This window comes from Bufo bufo, chromosome 2 (genome assembly GCF_905171765.1).
Source record: "Bufo bufo chromosome 2, aBufBuf1.1, whole genome shotgun sequence".
Taxonomy (NCBI): Eukaryota; Metazoa; Chordata; class Amphibia; order Anura; family Bufonidae; genus Bufo; species Bufo bufo.
The window spans coordinates 776,056,995-776,079,454 of NC_053390.1; the positions used below are offsets into that span (position 1 = coordinate 776,056,995).

The window sequence follows — 22,460 nt, forward strand, 5'->3', positions numbered from 1 at the left end:
AGCAGAACCAGGTACCACAGAGCAGCACAAAATACTGCCGCCCCCATTGCATTATTTAACTGTATCCATCCTGAGGACGGTGATATAGTTGCATTCTTAGCATTCATTAATGCTTAGAGCACCAGAATGTTATGTACCTGGCCAGCGGCCATTAGGAGGGCTCATGCACCCCCTGGGCATCGGCACCCTGGGAAATTTCCCAGTAGAGTCTATGACCAGTCTGCCCCTGGGTGGAATATCCATTTTATGGAAAATATAATATAGAATACATGCTGGGCCAACCTTAGGGCCCTGTAGGGGACATGTTTTTGCCCGCCCCCCACATACATACACCTCTGCAACCATTATAGGGAGTTAAGTACACTAAATTAGTAGCATCAAATTTAAAACGTAACTTAATTTTATGGAGAAAAGAATGTACAGCCAATGCTGAAAAGGGTATTCCCATTTGGAACCTTTATGACATATCAACAGGATATACCATATACCCCTCTCTGGGGTCCACTCCTATCTTGAGAATGGGGCCCTGAAGTAAATGGAGAGCAAGCCGCACATGTGTGGCCACCACTCTATTCGCTGCTATGGGACTTCCTAACATAGCGACCTGCTGGCTCAACCATTTTGGGAAGTCCCATAGCAGTGAATGAAGAGGATGCCATGCATCCTTATCCAAGCCCATTGCATGAATACAGCACCAGAACCAAGCTCATTACATATATACAGCACCAGAACCAAGCTCATTACATATATACAGCACCAGAACCAAGTGCATTACATGAATACAGCACCAGAACCAAGCCCATTACATGAATACAGCACCAGAACCAAGTGCATTACATAAATACAGCACCAGAACCAAGTCTGTTACATATATACAGCACCAGAAACAAGCTCAATACATAGATACAGCACCAGAACCAAGCTCATTACGTACAAACCGGATTCCATACATTTTATACAAATCGTGAATAAAAACTGAATGCAATGATGTGGAGGTGCCAACTTCTAATATTTTATTCAGAATAGAACATAAATCACAGAACAAAAGTTTAAACTGAGAAAATGTACCATTTTAAGGGAGAAATATGTTGATTCAGAATTTCATGGTGTCAACAAATCCCAAAAAAGTTGGGACAAGGCCATTTTCACCACTGTGTGGCATCTCCCCTTCTTCTTACAACACTCAACAGACGTCTGGGGACCGAGGAGACCAGTTTCTCAAGTTTAGAAATAGGAATGCTCTCCCATTCTTGTCTAATACAGGCCTCTAACTGTTCAATCGTCTTGGGCCTTCTTTGTTGCACCTTCCTCTTTATGATGCGCCAAATGTTCTCTATAGGTGAAAGATCTGGACTGCAGACTGGCCATTTCAGTACCCGGACCCTTCTCCTACGCAGCCATGATGTTGTGATTGATGCAGAATGTGGTCTGGCATTATCTTGTTGAAAAATGCAGGGTCTTCCCTGAAAGAGATGACATCTGGATGGGAGCATATGTTGTTCTAGAACCTGAATATATTTTTCTGCATTGATGGTGCCTTTCCAGACATGCAAGCTGCCCATGCCACACGCACTCATGCAACCCCATACCATCAGAGATGCAGGCTTCTGAACTGAGCGTTGATAACAACTTGGGTTGTCCTTGTCCTCTTTGGTCCGGATGACATGGCGTCCCAGATTTCCAAAAAGAACTTCGAATCGTGACTCGTCTAACCACAGAACAGTCTTCCATTTTGCCACACTCCATTTTAAATGATCCCTGGCCCAGTGAAAACGCCTGAGCTTGTGGATCTTGCTTAGAAATGGCTTCTTCTTTGCACTGTAGAGTTTCAGCTGGCAACGGCGGATGGCACGGTGGATTGTGTTCACTGACAATGGTTTCTGGAAGTATTCCTGAGCCCATTCTGTGATTTCCTTTACAGTAGCATTCCTGTGTGTCGTGCAGTGTCGTTTAAGGGCCCGGAGATCACGGGCATCCAGTATGGTTTTACGGCCTTGACCCTTACGCACAGAGATTGTTCCAGATTCTCTGAATCTTCGGATGATGTTATGCACAGTTGATGATGATAGATGCAAAGTCTTTGCAATTTTTCGCTGGGTAACACCTTTCTGATATTGCTCCACTATCTTTCTGCGCAACATTGTGGGAATTGGTGATCCTCTACCCATCTTGGCTTCTGAGAGACACTGCCACTCTGAGAAGCTCTTTTTATACCCAATCATGTTGCCAATTGACCTAATTAGTGTTAATTGGTCTTCCAGCTCTTCGTTATGCTCAAATTTACTTTTTCCAGCCTCTTAATGCTACTTGTCCCAACTTTTTGGGGATTTGTTGACACCGTGAAAATTGGAATCAGCACCAGAACCAAGGTCATTACATAATTACAGCACCAGAACCAAGCTCAGTACATAAATACAGCACCAGAACCAAGTCTGTTACATAAATAAAGCACCAGAATCAAGTCTATTACATGAATATAGCACCAGAACCAAGGTCATTACATAAATACAGGACCAGAACCAAGCTCATTACATAAATACAGCACCAGAACCAAGGTCATAACATAAATATAGCACCAGAACCAAGCTCATTACATATATACAGCACCAGAACCAAGCTCATTACATGAATACAGCACCAGAACCAAGCTCATTACATAAATACAGCACCAGAACCAAGCTCATTACATGAATACAGCACCAGAACCAAGGTCATAACATAAATATAGCACCAGAACCAAGCTCATTACATATATACAGCACCAGAACCAAGCTCATTACATGAATACAGGACCAGAACCAAGCTCATTACATAAATACAGCACCAGAACCAAGCTCATTACATGAATACAGCACCAGAACCAAGTGCATTACATAAATACAGCACCAGAACCAAGTGCATTACATGAATACAGGACCAGAACCAAGATCATTACATAAATACAGCACCAGAACCAAGCTCATTACATGAATACAGCACCAGAACCAAGCTCATTACATGAATACAGGACCAGAACCAAGCTCATTACATAAATACAGCACCAGAACCAAGCTCATTACATGAATACAACACCAGAACCAAGTGCATTACATAAATACAGCACCAGAACCAAGCTCATTAAATGAATACAGGACCAGAACCAAGCGCATTACATAAATACAGCACCAGAACCAAGCTCATTACATAAATACAGCACCAGAACCAAGCTCATTACATATATACAGCACCAGAACCAAGTGCATTACATGAATGCAGCACCAGAACCAAGCTCATTACATGAATACAGCACCAGAACGAAGTTCACTACATAAATACAGCACCAGAACCAAGTGCATTACATAAATACAGCACCAGAACCAAGCTCATTACATAAATACAGCACCAGAACCAAGCTCATTACATATATATACAGCACCAGAACCAAGTCTGTTACATAAATACAGCACCAGAACCAAGGTCATTACATATATACAGCACCGTAACCAAGCTCATAGCATAAATACAGCTCCAGAACCAAGCTCATTGCATAAATACAGCACCAGAACCAAGGTCATAACGTAAATACAGCACCAGAACCAGGCTCATTACATGAAAACAGCACCAGAACCAAGCTCATAACATATATACAGCACCAGAACCAAGCTCATTACATATATATGCAATGTACTGCCCCCCAAGGCCCTATCACATCCCGGGTTTAGCTGGAAATGCTGAGTGGTGAGGTGCGGCCTATAATAGTCTTTATGTGTCACGGTGCTCCTACCTGGATACAGCGGGACCCCAGGCTTTGCCTCAGAAGCATTAAAAAGAGGAATAATTGAGGGATGAAGGAAAAATAACTTGAGTCCAGACCTTGATATGAAATTCAACGGCAGCTTTACTTGAATAAACTTTCATCCAAACGATTTGCAGGCTTTGTCTTTGTTCCAGCAGGCTTTGTCATAAACTGGCAGGCAAACTTGATAGCTTTACTTTCTTTCTTTCTTTGCTGTACTGACATGCTTGCTTAAATACTCTGCTTTCTTTATTTATGCTGCACTAAACTCTGCTTAAAGGGTTTCTGTCACCCCGCAAAACTCATTTTTTTTTTTTTGGATAGTTAGATTCCTCATAGTGCGATATAGGAGAATATAATGCTCTTACTTACTTTCATGCGGCCGATTCTTTATAAAATGAACTTTTATAATATGTAAATGAGGGCTCTGCCAGCAAGTAGGGCGTCTACTTGCTGGTAGCTGCTGCAGAAATCCGCCCCCTCGCCGTGTTGATTGACAGGGCCAGCCGTGATCTCCTCCTCCGGCCGGCCCTGTCAGTAATTCAAAAATCGCGCGCCTCGCGTCATTCGGCGCAGGCGCTCTGAGATGAGGAGGCTCGTCTCCTCAGCACTCCCTCAGTGCGCCTGCGCCGATGACGTCTTCTCTTTCGGTGATGTCATCGGCGCAGGCGCACTGAGGGAGTGCTGAGGATACGAGCCTCCTCATCTCAGAGCGCCTGCGCCGAATGACGCGAGGCGCACGATTTTTGAATTACTGACAGGGCCGGCCGGAGGAGGAGATCACGGCTGGCCCTGTCAATCAACACGGCGAGGGGGCGGTTTTCTGCAGCAGCTACCAGCAAGTAGACGCCCTACTTGCTGGTAGAGCCCTCATTTACATATTATAAAAGTTCGTTTTATAAAGAATCGGCCGCATGAAAGTAAGTAAGAGCATTATATTCTCCTATATCGCACTATGAGGAATCTAACTATCCAAAAAAAAAAAAATGAGTTTTGCGGGGTGACAGAAACCCTTTAAGTCTGGTTTCTGTACTGTTCTGTACTGGTATCCTTGGATGGGGTGCCGTCGACTGTTATTCCCCTCCTGAAACTCAGTAAATAACTTATCTTCAGCCAAAGAACTAATACTCTTGCTGATTTCTCTTATGGTGACCGAAGAACGTTTCCCTCTGGTCCCTATGGCTTCCAGACATCTACTTCCATGGTCAGCAGAGCTTAGGCTGCTCTCGCTGACATAGGCACCTCAGGCTGTGAGCGTGCCACACCTTACTCCTGTCTAGACTAGCTTAGAACTACAACAAACTGGAACTGCTGCCCCTCCCTACTGGTAGGAAGCAGGACTCGCCCACTTCTGCGGGGTTGGGAAATGGAATAATGAGTTCCATTATTTCTATGTATAACTCTGGACCTGGACAGAAATACATAAGATGGCATTTATGTTAGCCCATTAGAGACAGTAGCAGGGTGTAGGAATGGTAACACCACTCTGGGGAGTTACATATACAGCATCAGAACCAAGCTCATAACATAAATATGACATACTGTATAAGGTTACTTTCACACTGGCGTTTTGGCTTTCCGTTTGTGAGATATGTTCAGGGCTCTCACAAGCGGTCCAAAACTGATCAGTTTTGCACTAATGCAGTCTGAATGGATAAGGCTCCACTCAGAATGCATCAGTTTGCCTCCGTTCCGTCTCCATTCTGCTCTGGAGGCGGACATCAAAACGCTGCTTGCAGCGATGCGGAGGCAAACGGATCCGTCCTGACACACAATGTAAGTAAATGGGGACGGATCCATTTTCACTGACACAATATGGCACAATAGAGAACGGATCCGTCCTCTATTGACTTTCAATGGTGTTCAAGACGGATCCGTTTTGGCTATGTTACAGATACTACAAATGGATCCGTTCTGAACGGTTGTATTATCTGAACGGAAGCCTTTGTGCAGATCCATGACGGATCCGCACCAAACGCGAGTGTGAAAGTAGCCTAATGCATCAAATTATCAGAATAAAAGACGCGTTTAGCCCCAATTGCCGTATTAATGAATTGTTTCTTTATTTCAGGACACGTGCACATTACAGATTTTAATATAGCTACCATTGTCAAAGGATCTGAGAAAGCTTCATCCATGGCCGGTACAAAGCCTTACATGGGTAAGTGACATATACATAAGGGCTTATGCACACGACCGTATGTATTCTGCGGTCCGCAAAAAACGGATCCACAAAAATACGGATGACATCCGTGTGCATTACGTATTTTGCAGAACAGAACAGCTGGCCCTTCATAGAACGGTACTATCCTTAATAATAGGACATGTTCTATTTTTTTGCGGAACGGAAATACGGACATATGGAAACGGAATGCACACGGAGTAAATTACGTTTTTTTTGCGGACACATTGAAGTGAATGGTTCTGTATATAGTCCGCAAAAAAAAACGGAACGGACACGGAAAGAAAATACGTTCGTGTGCATGAGGCCTAAGAGTGAATTCACATGTGGCAGTTGTTGCAGAATAAACTACTATCCTACTCATCTGAATGGGACTTGCAGTAATCCATGTGCTTGCTGCCAAAACAACCCCCTTATATCAGATCTGTGGGGTCCCAACTCCCTGCGTTACCTCCAATCTGATTTTGGTAGGTGCCGTGGCTTCTTCCTCAGCCTGTGCTGTCATGCCCCTTTGGTTATATAACTTTTTTTAAACTTAGTCAGTTAAATAAGATAAATCTGCAATACCAATAACGGCCACCATGCAATGTATGGCGCTGTGATTGGTATGAAGAGGCCAAGGATCGGACCCCAACCAATCTGACATAGATGACCTATCCTAACTATAGGATACATCGTCCATATTTATTTCCCTGACAACCCCTTGAAGTTCAGGTTCACTAGTGCTGTGTAAAATTTAAACAGGACCTATCCCTTCTCCTGACCTGACTGTTTTATTTTCCTACTTGCATTCACGATGTAATAATAAAAATTCTCGAGCATCTATTCTTATGTTCCTATGTTGTGCCATTCCATTATTATTCCTGTTAGAAGTTATTAATAAATTGCTTGCAGTTTGTAATAAAGGTCCAGCTGGGTGTTACCAGTTAGGGGTGTGTCCTTGCAAAGTCTAATGCTGGCACCTGGATAGTGTCAGACTGTGCAGGGACTTATACCCAACTGGTAACACCCAGCTGGACATTCATTGTCAAATGCTAGTAATTCATTCATATCTTCTAGCAGGGATAATAAAGGAGTTGCACACCACTTGGTCATAAGAATAGATTCTCAGGAGAGGTGACAGCTCCACTCCTCAGTTGCCTTTTTTAAGCAGAAGACTGGACTCTTGCCCATAAGTCTGCTGTATTCATGAGCCCAGCGCTGCCCCTGCCTCCTGAATCGTAATCATATATGTTACTTACTTGCCTATTGCAGAATAACATATTAGTAAGCTGTACTGGCCTTTGTCCATGGAATAATGACAATTAGAGATTAGCGAATCGAAGCTGACAAAGTGGAAATCGATCCGAATTTCAGAAAAAATTTGATTCGCAACGAATGCGAATTTCCTCGCGCTTCGTGGTAACGAATCGCAATTTTTCCTAAAATGGCTGCTACATATGTGAAGACTGAGGACATGGGGCAAGGAACTCTGGGAAGGCGGGATCACCCAGATTGACATGCATGCATGCAGCCAATCAGCAGCCAGCCCTGTGATGTCATAGCCCTATAAATACGACAGCCTATTTGAGATTCTGCCATTTTTCAGCGTTCTGAGTGCAGGGACAGACGTGAGAAGGCGCTAGGGACAGCAATAGGAAAAGTCTCATTGCGAATAAAGAAACTGAAAAAAACAATTTATAAGTGCAGAGAAAGGATAGGGAGGAATTATTTCACAGCATCTTAGTGCATGGAGAGACGTCAGAAGGCGCTAGGGACAGTGCTAGAAAAGCGATTTACAAGTGCAGGGAAAGATTATTTGGGGATCCAAATAGCCATTATACAGCTCTGTCATTCCAGCAATTTGTTCTTGGGGTGCAAGTGCTATGTTGAAAAGCCTTTAGTGGCTTATATCTGTGGAAAAATAAAAATATATTCTCAGTTCACTTCGGCAGTTATATGTGTTGAAAGCGTACAGAAACAAAAAAATAAACACACTTCACTGGTGCATTTATTTGCGGCAAAAGCATTTAGTGGCCTATTTCAGTACCGAAAGAAAAATATATATGCACTTCACTGTTGCAGTTATTTCTGCCAAAGTGTTTACTGGCCTATTTCAGTACAAAAAGAAAAATATATACGCAGTTCACTTCTGCAGTTATATGTTTTGAAAGAGTTTTTTGGCCTATTTCAGTACAGAAAGAAAAATATATACGCACTTCACTGGTGCATTTATTTCTCCTCAAAGCGTTTATTTACCTACTTCAATACAGAAAGAAAAAAATATACGCACTTCACTGGTGCAGTTATTTGTGGCAAAAGTGTTTAGTGGCCTTGTGAGGAATATGGATCATTATTTAATGGCAGCCATGATATTCATCTCATTCACCTTTGTCAGTGTACCTGCAAAATAAGTTCTCACTCCAACCATCTGCTTGTCAGATAGCAGAGGTAGTGAACTCCACAGGGGTTCTGGCTTCAAGGAGGCCACATGCGTATGAATTCACACCTAAACCAGCCAGTATGGAGGCCAGCTAATCCTACAGGAAAACTTCTCTGTAGGGGGTCTGAGCCCTTGCCCAGATCTATCATTTCCCCCAGACATCATGGAACCGGCGGTTCATAAGGAATTATGAATCTCCCGTCCATCCCAGACATAAGTCAAATATATTTATGCGATCCTGGGGCAAAGACGAACATGCCCATCGTCATAGGTTGGAGGTCGGGTGCCAGGGAGAGGAGATATACATATCTCCCCACAGAAACAAAATAACGGTACCATGCTTGGACTCTACTTGTAGCTGGAACCCAGGCGGTCTGTTGGTCCCAGAACCATCTCCCTGTGACCTTCTGGTCTGGAGCTATCAACCCTAAAGGGTTTTGTTGGTCATTGAGCTGCCAGGATCAGCAGGAGGGGGGGACCCGACCCTTCCCAGAGACTGGAAGAAGAGGGGCCGGCTACAGTTTAAAAGGCTTGCGCCAGCAAGCGGGCATGTCTTTTCTCTGAAGGAGGGTCACATCGTGCCATGTATTTAGAGTGACCTGCAACCTGCCGACATCACTGCCCTCCATGTGAATACAGCTAAGAACTCATCACAACCCAAAAGGACTCATCCATCTGGTAAACTGACTTTTGTTCTGCTTAACCCTGTTTGTACCATACCACCTGTATTTGTAACCTCAGACCACTGTATATATTGTTTGGTGTATAGTGTATTGTCTAGTGAGCCCTTAAGGCGATTAAATATATAATTTAATCTTGTGCTGTCTTGTATCTCGATCACGAATCCCCACGTCTGTGTTTCGGCCTAGTAATACGCTACCGCGGGTTGGTTTCTTACCCTATATAATCCTGTTAGCGGACCGGGCTTATATCAAACAAGGGACTGGTGGCAGTCCTCCCGGGCTGAGAATGCGCTGTTTCACTGGGGCAGTGAAAAAGCTCTCTCAGCTTGTTGCCTCTCTGTGCCCATATGGACAAGAGGAGTCTGTCAAAACTGTAGGAGGGCGTAACATCACGTATTGGTAACCAGTGACCATACCGTATCTCGTGAGCTCTACGTAGTTGACATCCGGCGTCAGTCGGGGCACGAGGGGTGGTATTTGTCACATATTGGTGGCAGCTTCTTCCTGGTGCCATCCGTCAGGGGCCTCGCCAGGCTACTATAGTGGGACGCGAACCCCCTATAGTACCCAGCGGTGCCCAGGAAGGACATCACCTGGTTCTTGTCCTGGAGGGTGAGCCTGGATGCGCTGGCATCCACTCTCCCGGGCTCCGTTTCCAAAGCTTCCCCGCCTGCCCGGGGCCCCTCACTTATGCCCAGCTGGCACTTTCTGGCATAAGGGTCAAGCCTGCCTGGCAGATCTGCCCGAACATCTGCGCCAGATGCTCTCGGAGATCCTCCCATGTAGGACCAAAGATGGCAATGACCTCCAGGTACGCGGCCACGTACCCTTCGAGTCCCTTAAGCAGCTTGACCATCTTAGAAGTGGCAGAGCCATACTCCATGCCCAACGGGCTTTTTGGTGAACATTTCCCGGAAGGGGCGGCATTCCGGGTAGGCACCTGCCGCCTGCTCATGATGCGCCTGCATCAGGTTCACAGGGAAGGCCTTCTGCCTTCCCCGGGCGTGGTCCAGGGTGACCAGGTACATCCTGGCATTTAGCCGCTGGACTGCCCCATACTGTCGTGCACCAACCGCGACAAGGCCTGCGCCTTTTCCTGGAAGCGCACTATACACTCAACCGATACCCCAGGAGTGGCCACGTCTAGGCCTCTGACTTAGCGGCCCCTGGGTATCTGGCCATCGGAATTTCATGCACAATCCACAAAAACTCCGTCCTGAATGGATAAGGTACCATGAATTGTCGGTCCCTAGGCCGCGCCTCCGGGGATCCCTGCTGGACCGTTTCCCGGCATAACCGTCCTTGGTCCCAGACCGCCCTCTGGAGGTCTGAGTCCAACAGAGTCAGTGCCACCTGCTCCGTGAGAGCTTTCAAGCTGGTGCTAGCCCCTAACGCCACCTGAAACCCCTGGTGGAACGTGGTCAGAATAGACGAGACTGCCACGTCCCCTCTCAGTTCTACTACCTGCCAGTCCCTAGGCCACTCCTCCAGTGAGCCCTCCTGGACTGTGACCCGGTACAGCCGTCCTTGGTCCCAGACCACCCGCTCGAGGTCTGAGTCCGAGGGAGGCGGTGCCGCTTGCTCCTTGAGAGCGTTCAGGCTGGCGTCAGCCACTAACACCACCTGAAACCCCTGACCGGACGTGGCCAGAATATACAAGACTGCCACATCCTCTGTCAGGTCCCAGGGACCTGTCTTCTGGCCTCCATCTGACTTGGCAGCCACTTGGTCAGTAGGGGGAAAGCCATCAGACCCCTGAGGGGCCCCTGGGGCCCCAGCACTCCCACTGCATGTGACAGCAGCTATGGCCTGCTTCCCCTTGGCTTCCGACCAAGTCGCCAGTCCAGGCGGACTAACCTGGCCCTCTGACATCCCGGTTGTGGAGGAACCCTGCACTGAGGTCAGGACAGCCCTGACCTCATTTGCATCCTCCTCCTCCACAGCTGTCTGCCCCCTGCTTGTCCCCTCAGTAGCCACACCTGAGGACAACAGGTTCCAGCATGATTGCTGACCACACCCTGGGGCCTCAGCACAGCTGGCGTGAATGACCCCCTCCCGACTGAGGGGAGAGGCACACATTACATCCCCCACATCCCCATCAACAGGCATGTTAGGTACATTAACAATATCAACAGGGGTCGACATGACATCACATTCTGGGGGATCGGACCTCGGGGTGTCAGCGGCCACGTACTTAGACACAAGCCTCCCCAGGTCTGTCCCCAGCAAAACACTGGCAGGGATATTTGAGGATACCCCCACCTCTCAGACTCCTCGACTGGCGCCCCAGTCCAAATAGACCTTGGCGACGGGCAGTGATGGTTCTACTCCTCCAATCCCGGAGACAGTAAGAGATCTCCCGGGCAATAAATCATGAGGTGCCACCAGTTCAGGCCATACCAGAGTCATCTCAGCGCCGGTGTCTCTAAGTTTAATGGCCACGGCCTGGCCCACAGTGACCGGTTGAAAATTGTCAAGGGACCTCCCACCACCCCCACCCACACACAACACAGTGGACGGTTTCCGGGTCGAATACTGGGACGGGTCTCTCGGGCACTGTGGACACATGGCCTTGAAGTGTCCAGGCTGCTTACACAGATGGCAAAGTCGGGGTTCCCCCACCGACGTGGAAAGTGAAACAGGGGCCGGTGCACACTTGGGCCTAGAGGCAGGGGCAGCAGGGGAAGAGTGTGTCTTACCCCCACTCCAGCCGACAGGTTTCTGGGCCTCTGAAGTCCGGTTGTTGGTGTACTCGTCAGCCAGGGCTGCTGTTGCAGAGGCCCCCCTTGGCTTCCAGTCATAAAGGTACTGCTGGAGGTCCTTCGGGCAATTCCACAAGAACTGCTCTGTGACAATAAGCTCCTTCAGCTGCTGGACGGTGGTGAGCTCCAATCCTGTGGTCCATTGGTCGACCGCTCTCAGCAGGGCCCGCATGTGATTGGCCCAGCTCTGGGCAGGACCCAGCTAAAAACTTCGGAGCTTTTTCTGGTACGACTCAGGGGTTAAGTTGTACTGCCGGACCAGAGCCTGCTTGATGTCCCCATAGCTCAGGATGGTCTCGCTGGGCAGGAACCCAAAGATTTCAAGGGCTTTTCCCCTGAGACTTGGTGTTAGGAATCGGACCCACTGGTCCTCCGGCAACTGGTACTAATGGCAGGCCATCTCAAATGCCAACAAGAAAGTGTCCAAGTCTGCATCTTTGTCCAGCAGGGGGAAGTCCTCCGCCCGCAGTTTGGGAATCCGGATCTCTGGAGACTCACATCAGACTGGAGAGGGCTGCGGGAGTTGGAGCTGGAGCACTTGTGCTTAATCGCGATGTTCTGCAGCTGCTGCTTGCTCACGTCGTTCTGCAGCTTGCTTACGATGTTCTGAAGCTGCCATGAGGATCTCGTGGGAAGCCTGGTCTCCGGCCTGGAGTCGGTCTAGGGCAGCCTGTAGGAGAGCAGCTGAACCTGTCTGGCTGGGGGGATGGGCAGGTGGAGTGAGGCCCACTGCGGACCTCACCGCCGGCAACTGGCTCCTTGGGGAGCTTTGGCTGCTACTATGGCCTCCACATGCTGCTGACACCTCAACACTTTGTCTTCCTGCCACTCTGTGGCCTCCTCATGCTGCTGCCACCTCCACAGTCTCTCGTTATCGTGCCAGTCTGTGGCCTCCTGATGCTGCCGCCACCTCTAGTCTCTGTCATTGGGCCACTCTGTGGTCTCCTCATGCTGCTTCACCACTATGTCATAGGTCCATTCTGTAGACTTCTCATGCTGTTCCCATCCTCCCCACTTCATGACTGGGCCACTATTTTGCTTTCCGGCCTGGCTGACATCATGATTTATTTGACGTTTCTTCTAATCTGTCAGAAGGAAGGAAAAATGAGACGCACAACGGATCCTATCTGTGTAGCATCTGTAAGGTCTGTATGGTCCCATCAGAATTGGCTTAGGATTTGGTAGCCAAAAGCAAAACACAGAAGACATGCAAATATTCCATTCACGTGTCATCTCTGTTTTGGATCCACTCCTGTTTTTTTTTGGCATTAGCGATACTTATGGATTACTGACCAAATGCTGACCGAGTGAAGGCGTATGCTCCACAGACAGGATCCGTTTTTTGGGGGTTATTGTTCTGACGGATCAGAGGAAGGGCAAAATAATCAGTGACGTCAATACAAACTTACTACTGACACCCTCTTCACTCTGTTGGGGGGCTCTACTTAATAGAACAGGTTCTGTAGACATCTATGTGGAATCAGCTGACGACGGTGTAAAAGGAGTGCGCTTCTTCTGGATGCTAACATCGACGTGTAAGACTGGGTTCACACGTGAGTTATTTGGTCAGTTTTGGCCCCTTGACTGAACAAATAAGTGAAGTGTGCAGTGATTCTAAGAGCGACGCCTGTCATCTGCATGTCATACGGACTCACAGTATTATTTCACTACTACAGCAGACTCCCTATGCGTGTTACTGCAAGGCACAGTGTTCTACTCCACTATAAAGGCTCTCAGCAGCCAGGAAATAGCCGTTTTTTTAACATAATTCACTGCGAATACATTCAGATCGAACCAAATTTTTCCCGAAAAATTCAGCGAACTGGCGAATCTGATTTTTTTTAAATTTGCGCATCTCTAATGACAATGTTATGCTTCTAAATGCAGAAAATTTCTGACAAGAAAATTGTTTATGGTCTGGATGTGCAGATGATTAAGACAAATGCAGTGTCTAGACAGTAAAGTCTACACAGCCATGACAGCAATGCTTAATTATGATCTAGAATGACAAGAGAGCATTTCCCCTGATACTAGATACAAACTATGAATGCAATGTACTAAAAGTAAAAATAAAATATGACATAGTGATGAGTAAAGATGTGACAGACAGCTATAGCAGAGCTGAGTTTATCACATGACTGTAGGGCAGCACAGTGGCTCCATGGTTAGCAATGGTGCCTTGCAGCGCTGGAGTCCTAGGTTCACAATCTGACCAAGGACAACATCTGCATGGAGTTTGTATGTTCTCCCTGTGTCTGTGTGGGTTTACCTTTACGCCAGTGTTAATAAGATTACTCCATTGTGTTACCCGAACTGACAGAGTTACCAAGCTTCAAAGATAATATAAAAAACATTAGATGACAACCGCAGCTTAAATTCATCTAAAAGTATAAGTATTGTTGCTATAAACCTTATTTTGAACCATTTCAGCAATGTAAAAAAGGCATGTTTTGTTCCTGTTGCCTTGGCTTTATATATATATACACACACACATAGAAAAGGATAAGAGCAGCACTATAGAAAAACTCAAAAATGTGAGGAGTGCCAGCGGCTAAGGATCCGAACAAATCACCCCAGATAAAATAAGAAAGAAACTCCACGACACCTCCGTATGGTGAAGAAAATGTGTCCTTTATTCACCCATGCAATGTTTCAGTCCACTTGCTGGGACTTTTTGGCAAATCAATGTGCAACCATCCGGTGTAATAACACTTACGGACACCGGCCGGTGTTAATCAACTTATTATCTATATATGAATTTTTATATATTATGAAATCATGTTATATATATATACAGTACAGACCAAAAGTTTGGACACACCTTCTCAGTCAAAGAGTTTTCTTTATTTTCATGACTATGAAAATTGTAGATTCACACTGAAGGCATCAAAACTATGAATTAACACATGTGGAATTATATACATAACAAACAAGTGTGAAACAACGGAAAATATGTAATATTCTAGGTTCTTCAAAGTAGCCACCTTTTGCTTTGATTACTGCTTTGCACACTCTTGGCATTCTCTTGATGAGCTTCAAGAGGTAGTCCCCTGAAATGGTTTTCACTTCACAGGTGTGCCCTGTCAGGTTTAATAAGTGGGATTTCTTGCCTTATAAATGGGGTTGGGACCATCAGTGGCATTGAGGAGAAGTCAGGTGGATACACAGCTGATAGTCCTACTGAATAGACTGTTAGAATTTGTATTATGGCAAGAAAAAAGCAGCTACGTAAAGAAAAACGAGTGGCCATCATTACTTTAAGAAATGAAGGTCAGTCAGCCAAAAAATTGGGAAAACTTTGAAAGTAAGGGCTATTTGACCATGAAGGAGAGTGATGGGGTGCTGCGCAGGATGACCTGGCCTCCACAGTCACCGGACCTGAACCCAATCGAGATGGTTTGGGGTGAGCTGGACCGCAGAGTGAAGGCAAAAGGTCCAACAAGTGCTAAGCATCTCTGGGAACTCCTTCAAGACTTTTGGAAGACCATTTCAGGGGACTACCTCTTGAAGCTCATCAAGAGAATTCCAAGAGTGTGCAAAGCAGTAATCAAAGCAAAAGGTGGCTACTTTGAAGAACCTAGAATATGACATATTTTCAGTTGTTTCACACTTGTTTGTTATGTATATAATTCCACATGTGTTAATTCATAGTTTTGATGCCTTCATAGTCATGAAAATAAAGAAAATTCTTTGAATGAGAAGGTGTGTCCAAACTTTTTGTCTGTACTGTATATATTTATACAGGTGAAACTCAAAAAATTTGAATATCGTGATAAAGTTTATTTATTTCAGTAATGCAACTTAAAATTAGAATATTGTGAAAAGGTTCAATATTCTAGGCTCAAAGTGTCACACTCTAGTCAGCTAATTAATCCATACCCCCTGAGCAAAGGGGACCTGAGATTGTGACTTTGGGGTTTCATAAGCTGTAAGCCATAATCATCCAAATTATAACAGATAAAGGCTTGAATTATCTTTATCTCGCTTTGCATGTAATGAGTCTATCTCATATGTTAGCTTCACCTTTTAAGTTGCATTACTGAAATAAATGAACTTTGCACAATATTCAAATTTTTCCAGTTTCACCTGTACACACACACACCGGTACAGCCACACGGTCAAGTTTCTTGATGCAGTTTTTGAAGCCAAAATCAGAGGTGAATTTAGAAAAGAGGAGAAGTCGTATCTGCCCTTTATACTCATTTTATGATCCCTCCTGATTTTGGCTTCTAAAACCGCATTACAAAATCTGAATGTGTGGTCGCCCCCTAACGCTGCAGTTGTGATCAAATGGCCGATTGAATGATTGAATGGCCGTTTGGGGAAAGTCCATTTTAATGTGCAGAGTGCTGCAGGGACGGATTGGTTAAACACACAGCGGTATAAAAAACCATGTGCACTGAGCACTTTATAAATGAGTACGAGAACTCGGGCCAATCTGCCGGCAGCAGGTTATAGAGCAGGAGGAGCTGAGCAGATTGATATATAGTTTGGTTAGAAAAAAAAATCTGTATAACGCTTGTTTTTTTCATCCAAATCCCTGTTCTTTCAGGTTTTAGGAGTCCAGTGGGCGGTCCTACTTAGTGGTTGATGGCCTCCCCTGTGTGAGAGTGAACAATCCTATCTGCCCACTGGACTCTGCTCAGCTCCTCCTGCTCTATAACCCTATGCCCACAACTAGGACTGCATGTACCGTATAACGTGAGAGGTTCCCTTTAGACAGGTCACCCCTCACAGAGTCCATTATCCAATATGCTGATATACTGCCCGATCCCCTGAAGACGCCAGAGAAGCTGGCGAAACATGTCGGGGGGCAGTGTTTGAGGGATGATTTTAGGACAGAAGTGAAGCCTTAGGCCCCTTTCACACGAGCAAGTATTCCGCGTGGGTGCAATGCGTGATGCGAACGCATTGCGCCTGCACTGAATCCGGACCCATTCATTTCAATGGGGCTGTGTACATGAGCGTTGGTTTTCACACATCACGTGAAAAATCTCAGCATGTTCTATATTCTGTGTTTTTCACGTAACGCTGGCACCATAGAAGTGAATGGGGCTGTGTGAAAATCGCATCGCATCCGCAAGCAAGTGCGGATGCAATGCGTTTTTCACGGATGGTTGCTAAGAGATGTTATTTGTATACCTTCAGTTTTTTATCACGCGTGTGCAAAATGCATTAAATCGCATTGCACCTGCGCAATAAAAAATGAACAACTGAACGTGATCGCATACAAAACTGAATGAACTTGCTTGCGAAATCGCGCATTTTTCACTGAACGCATCCGGACCTAATCCGCTCACGCTCGTCTTCAAGGGACCTTAGTGTTAGGAAGAGATATTACTGTATGTGGTAGGTAGGGAATACTTGGTGTGAGTAAAAGAGTCTGGAGCCAGCGCACGGCTGCCAGCCTCCAACCACATTATAACGGCACTTTAAACATTAGTGCTGATGAAAAATACATTAACAAAGAGGCGACACAACTGATAGTTTTAACGGCTATAATTTAATGGTCAGCAAGAAGGTTTATAATAAGTAACATTGAAAGTTACGTTTTATGGGGATGAATAAGACATATGACAAGGCAAACAGTAGTCTGACTGACTAATTGTAAATAATGGTCTAATGTGCCTTTACATACAGTGCTGCCCATAATTATTCATACCCCTGGAAAATTTTGGCTTAAAGTTACTTTTATTCAACCAGCAAGTAATTTTTTGACGGGAAATGACATAGAGGTCTCCCAAAAGATAATAAGACGATTTCCAAGAGGCATTATTGTGGGGGGAAAAAATTCTCAGCTTTTATTTACAAACCGGATTCCAAAAAAGTTGGGACACTAAACAAATTGTGAATAAAAACTGAATGCAATGATGTGGAAATGTCAATATTTTATTTGTAATAGAACGTAGATGACAGATCAAACGTTTAATCCGAGTAAATGTATCATTTTAAAGGAAAAATACGTTGATTCCAATTTTCACGGTGTCAACAAATCCCAAAAAAGTTGGGACAAGTAGCAATAAGAGGCTGGAAAAAGTAAATTTGAGCATAACGAAGAGCTGGAAGACCAATTAACACTAATTAGGTCAATTGGCAACATGATTGGGTATAAAAAGAGCTTCTCAGAGTGGCAGTGTCTCTCAGAAGCCAAGATGGATAGAGGATCACCAATACCCACAATGTTGCGCAGAAAGATAGTGGAGCAATATCAGAAAGGTGTTACCCAGCGAAAAATTGCAAAGACTTTGCATCTATCATCATCAACTGTGCATAACATCATCCGAAGATTCAGAGAATCTGGAACAATCTCTGTGCGTAAGGGTCAAGGCCGTAAAACCATACTGGATGCCCGTGATCTCCGGGCCCTTAAACGACACTGCACGACACACAGGAATGCTACTGTAAAGGAAATCACAGAATGGGCTCAGGAATACTTCCAGAAACCATTGTCAGTGAACACAATCCACCGTGCCATCTGCCGTTGCCAGCTGAAACTCTACAGTGCAAAGAAGAAGCCATTTCTAAGCAAGATCCACAAGCTCAGGCGTTTTCACTGGGCCAGGGATCATTTAAAATGGAGTGTGGCAAAATGGAAGACTGTTCTGTGGTCAGACGAGTCACGATTCGAAGTTCTTTTTGGAAATCTGGGACGCCATGTCATTTGGACCAAAGAGGACAAGGACAACCCAAGTTGTTATCAACGCTCAGTTCAGAAGCCTGCATCTCTGATGGTATGGGGTTGCATGAGTGCGTGTGGCATGGGCAGCTTGCATGTCTGGAAAGGCACCATCAATGCAGAAAAATATATTCAGGTTCTAGAACAACATATGCTCCCATCCAGACGTCATCTCTTTCAGGGAAGACCCTGCATTTTTCAACAAGATAATGCCAGACCACATTCTGCATCAATCACAACATCATGGCTGCGTAGGAGAAGGATCCGGGTACTGAAATGGCCAGTCTGCAGTCCAGATCTTTCACCTATAGAGAACATTTGGCGCATCATAAAGAGGAAGGTGCAACAAAGAAGGCCCAAGACGATTGAACAGTTAGAGGCCTGTATTAGACAAGAATGGGAGAGCATTCCTATTTCTAAACTTGAGAAACTGGTCTCCTCGGTCCCCAGACGTCTGTTGAGTGCTGTAAGAAGAAGGGGAGATGCCACACAGTGGTGAAAATGGCCTTGTCCCAACTTTTTGGGGATTTGTTGACACCATGAAATTCTGATTCAACATATTTTTTACTTAAAATGGTACATTTTCTCAGTTTAAACTTTTGTTCTGTGATTTATGTTCTATTCTGAATAAAATATTAGAAGTTGGCACCTCCACATCATTGCATTCAGTTTTTATTCACGATTTGTATAGTGTCCCAACTTTTTTGGAATCCGGTTTGTACATTTGAGCAAAAAGTGTCTAGTCCAAAATTATTCATACCCTTCACAATAATCAATCAATAGAAAAGCCTTTATTGGCTATTACAGCAATCAAACGCTTCCTATAATTGCAGACCAGCTTTTTGCATGTCTCCACAGGTATTTTTGCCCATTCATCTTTAGCAATGAGCTCCAAATCTTTCAGGTTGGAGGGTCTTCTTGCCATCACCCTGATCTTTAACTCCCTCCACAGAGTCTCAATTGGATTCAAGTCTGGACTCTGGCTGGGCCACTCCAAAACGTTACTGTTGTTGTCTGCTAACCATTTCTTCACCACTTTTGATGTGTGTTTTGGGTCATTGTCATGCTGAAATGTCCACTGGTGCTCAAGGCCAAGTTTCTCTGCAGACTGCCTGATGTTGTCATTGAGAATCCTCATGTATTGCTCTTTTTTCACGGTGCCGTTTACTGTGATTAGGTTCCCTGGTCCATTGGCTGAAAAACACCCCCAAAGCATTAGGTTCCCACCACCATGTTTGACAGTGGGGATGGTGTTCTTTGGGTTGAAGGCTTCTCATTTTTTACGCCAAATGAAGGAAACATCATTGTTACCAAACAATTCAATTTTTGTTTCATCTGACCATAACACAGAAGACCAGAAGTCTTCTTCTTTGTCCAGATGAGCTTTTGCAAAGGCCAAGTGAGCTTTTGTGTGCCTTATCTGGAGAAGTGGCATCCTCCTTGGTCTGCATTGTGCAGTGTCCGTTGGATTGTCTGCCTTGAGACATTGCCACCAGCAGAGCCCAGATTCACCAAGATGGCCTTGGTGGTGATCCTTGGATTCTTTTTCACCTCTCTAACTATCCTCCTGGCCAGCACAGGTGTCACTTTTGGCTTCCGACCACGTCCTCTGAGATTTTCCACAGTGCGGAACATCTTGTATTTTTTGCTCAAATGTAAATAAAAGCTAAGAAATGTTTTTTTCCCCCACAATAATGCCTCTTGTACATCGTCTTATTATCTTTTGGGAGACACCTATGTCATTTCCCGTCAAAAAATTACTTGCTGGTTGAATAAAAGTAACTAAGTCAAAATTTGCCAGGGGTATGAATAATTATGGGCAGCACTGTATGTCTGGGTCAAATTTAGGTACTAACCCTCACATAGTAACACCCCCTTAAGTGGCTCCCACACAGAGTGATACCTCTTTAAGCAGCCCTCACACAGAGTGATGTCTTCTTAGCGCCCCCACACAGAGTAAAGTCCCCTTAAGTGGCCCCAACACAGTATGATTCCCCTTTAAGTACCACCTCACAAAGTGATGTCCACGTAAGTCCTCCCCCACGTTTGACCAATACATTTTGCTGTATTTTTCCCCACTGCCTTTGAATTGGTCCATCAGATTTCCATTATGCATTTTAATGGGCAGTGTCCAAATATATTCCAACTGTCAAAATGAACCTTTTAAAACATTTTTTTTTATTCCCAGGACTTCAAAAAGGGCTGAATTGCATAACCAGACACTCACCAAACACACATATATGACACACATATGACCACTGGCAGCAAACAAGACACTAAAACAGACTCACTGTTGAATGATAGGAAGCAAATGAGGAGGGACACGGAAGGAGGAAATGATGCAGCAATGGAGTAGATGACAAATTCATGCCATACAGATAGGTAGTTCACGTCACGCATTGCACCCGCGCGGAAAACTCGCTCGTGTGAAAGGGGCCTTATGGAACTACAGATCCAAGAGTACAGAATAAGGTTCAGAATAAATGGAGCACATACCATGCAAACTCTATGCCCAGAATTGAGTAAGGCCTAGATATACACTCACCTAAAGAATTATTAGGAACACCATACTAATACGGTTTGGACCCCCTTTTGCCTTCAGAACTGCCTTAATTCTACGTGGCATTGATTCAACAAGGTGCTGATAGCATTCTTTAGAAATGTTGGCCCATATTGATAGAATAGCATCTTGCAGTTGATGGAGATTTGAGGGATGCACATCCAGGGCACGAAGCTCCCGTTCCACCACATCCCAAAGATGCTCTATTGGGTTAAGATCTGGTGACTGTGGGGGCCATTTTAGTACAGTGAACTCATTGTCATGTTCAAGAAACCAATTTGAAATGATTCGAGCTTTGTGACATGGTGCATTATCCTGCTGGAAGTAGCCATCAGAGGATGGATACATGTTCTCATTCTGTTTACGCCAAATTCGGACTCTACCATTTGAATGTCTCAACAGAAATCAAGTCTCATCAGACCAGGCAACATTTTTCCAGTCTTCAACAGTCCAATTTTAGTGAGCTCGTGCAAATTGTAGCCTCTTTCTCTTATTTGTAGTGGAGATGAGTGGTACCCGGTGGGGTCTTCTGCTGTTGTAGCCCATCCGCCTCAAGGTTGTGCGTGTTGGGACTTCACAAATGCTTTGCTGCATACCTCGGTTGTAACGAGTGGTTATTTCAGTCAACGTTGCTCTTCTATCAGCTTGAATCAGTCGGCCCATTCTCCTCTGACCTCTAGCATCCACAAGGCATTTTTGCCCACAGGACTGCCGCATACTGGATGTTTTTCCCTTTTTACACCATTCTTTGTAAACCCTAGAAATGGTTGTGCGTGAAAATCCCAGTAACTGAGCAGATTGTGAAATACTCAGACCGGCCCGTCTGGCACCAACAACCATGCCACGCTCAAAATTGCTTAAATCACCTTTCTTTCCCATTCTGACATTCAGTTTGGAGTTCAGGAGATTGTCTTGACCAGGACCACCCCCTTAAATGCATTGAAGCAACTGCCATGTGATTGGTTGACTAGATAATTGCATTAATGAGAAATAGAACAGGTGTTCCTAATAATTCTTTAGGTGAGTGTATATATATAAAAAAAAGTCTCAACAATCAGCAACTCCACCCTAATCAAACAGGCAAAAACTAGACGACGGCCAAAGCCAGATTCAGGTGCAAGTTAGTAACTAAGAACATGATGCAACAGAGAGAATTTGTTGGCGCTGTATAAGCAACCAAAAACTATGCGTACAGAGGTGACTGTACATGAAATAAAGATGATTAGTAGGTAATAAATATAATCATACATAAAGTGGTTAATATGATGATACCACTTGATTGTTTTTAAACCTAACGTATTGTTGGGTGGCTTCTTCGGCAGAGTGTATGGGGGTTGGCTGCATTGATGTTTTACGTCGAGGTTCTACCTTTTGTTGTTAAGAAAGGTCAAGGTCTGTAC

The 22,460-nt window shown here is 45.0% G+C and overlaps 1 protein-coding gene across 1 annotated transcript in view; it reads left to right on the top strand.

The window, feature by feature from the left end:
* Nucleotides 1-22,460, top strand: part of STK32B (serine/threonine kinase 32B) — a 305,645-nt gene that overhangs the window by 160,004 nt on the left and 123,181 nt on the right. The window contains exon 6 of the mRNA XM_040420568.1: nt 5,847-5,936. Within this exon, the coding sequence (XP_040276502.1) occupies nt 5,847-5,936 (90 nt within the window). The remainder of the gene's footprint in view (nt 1-5,846; nt 5,937-22,460) is intronic.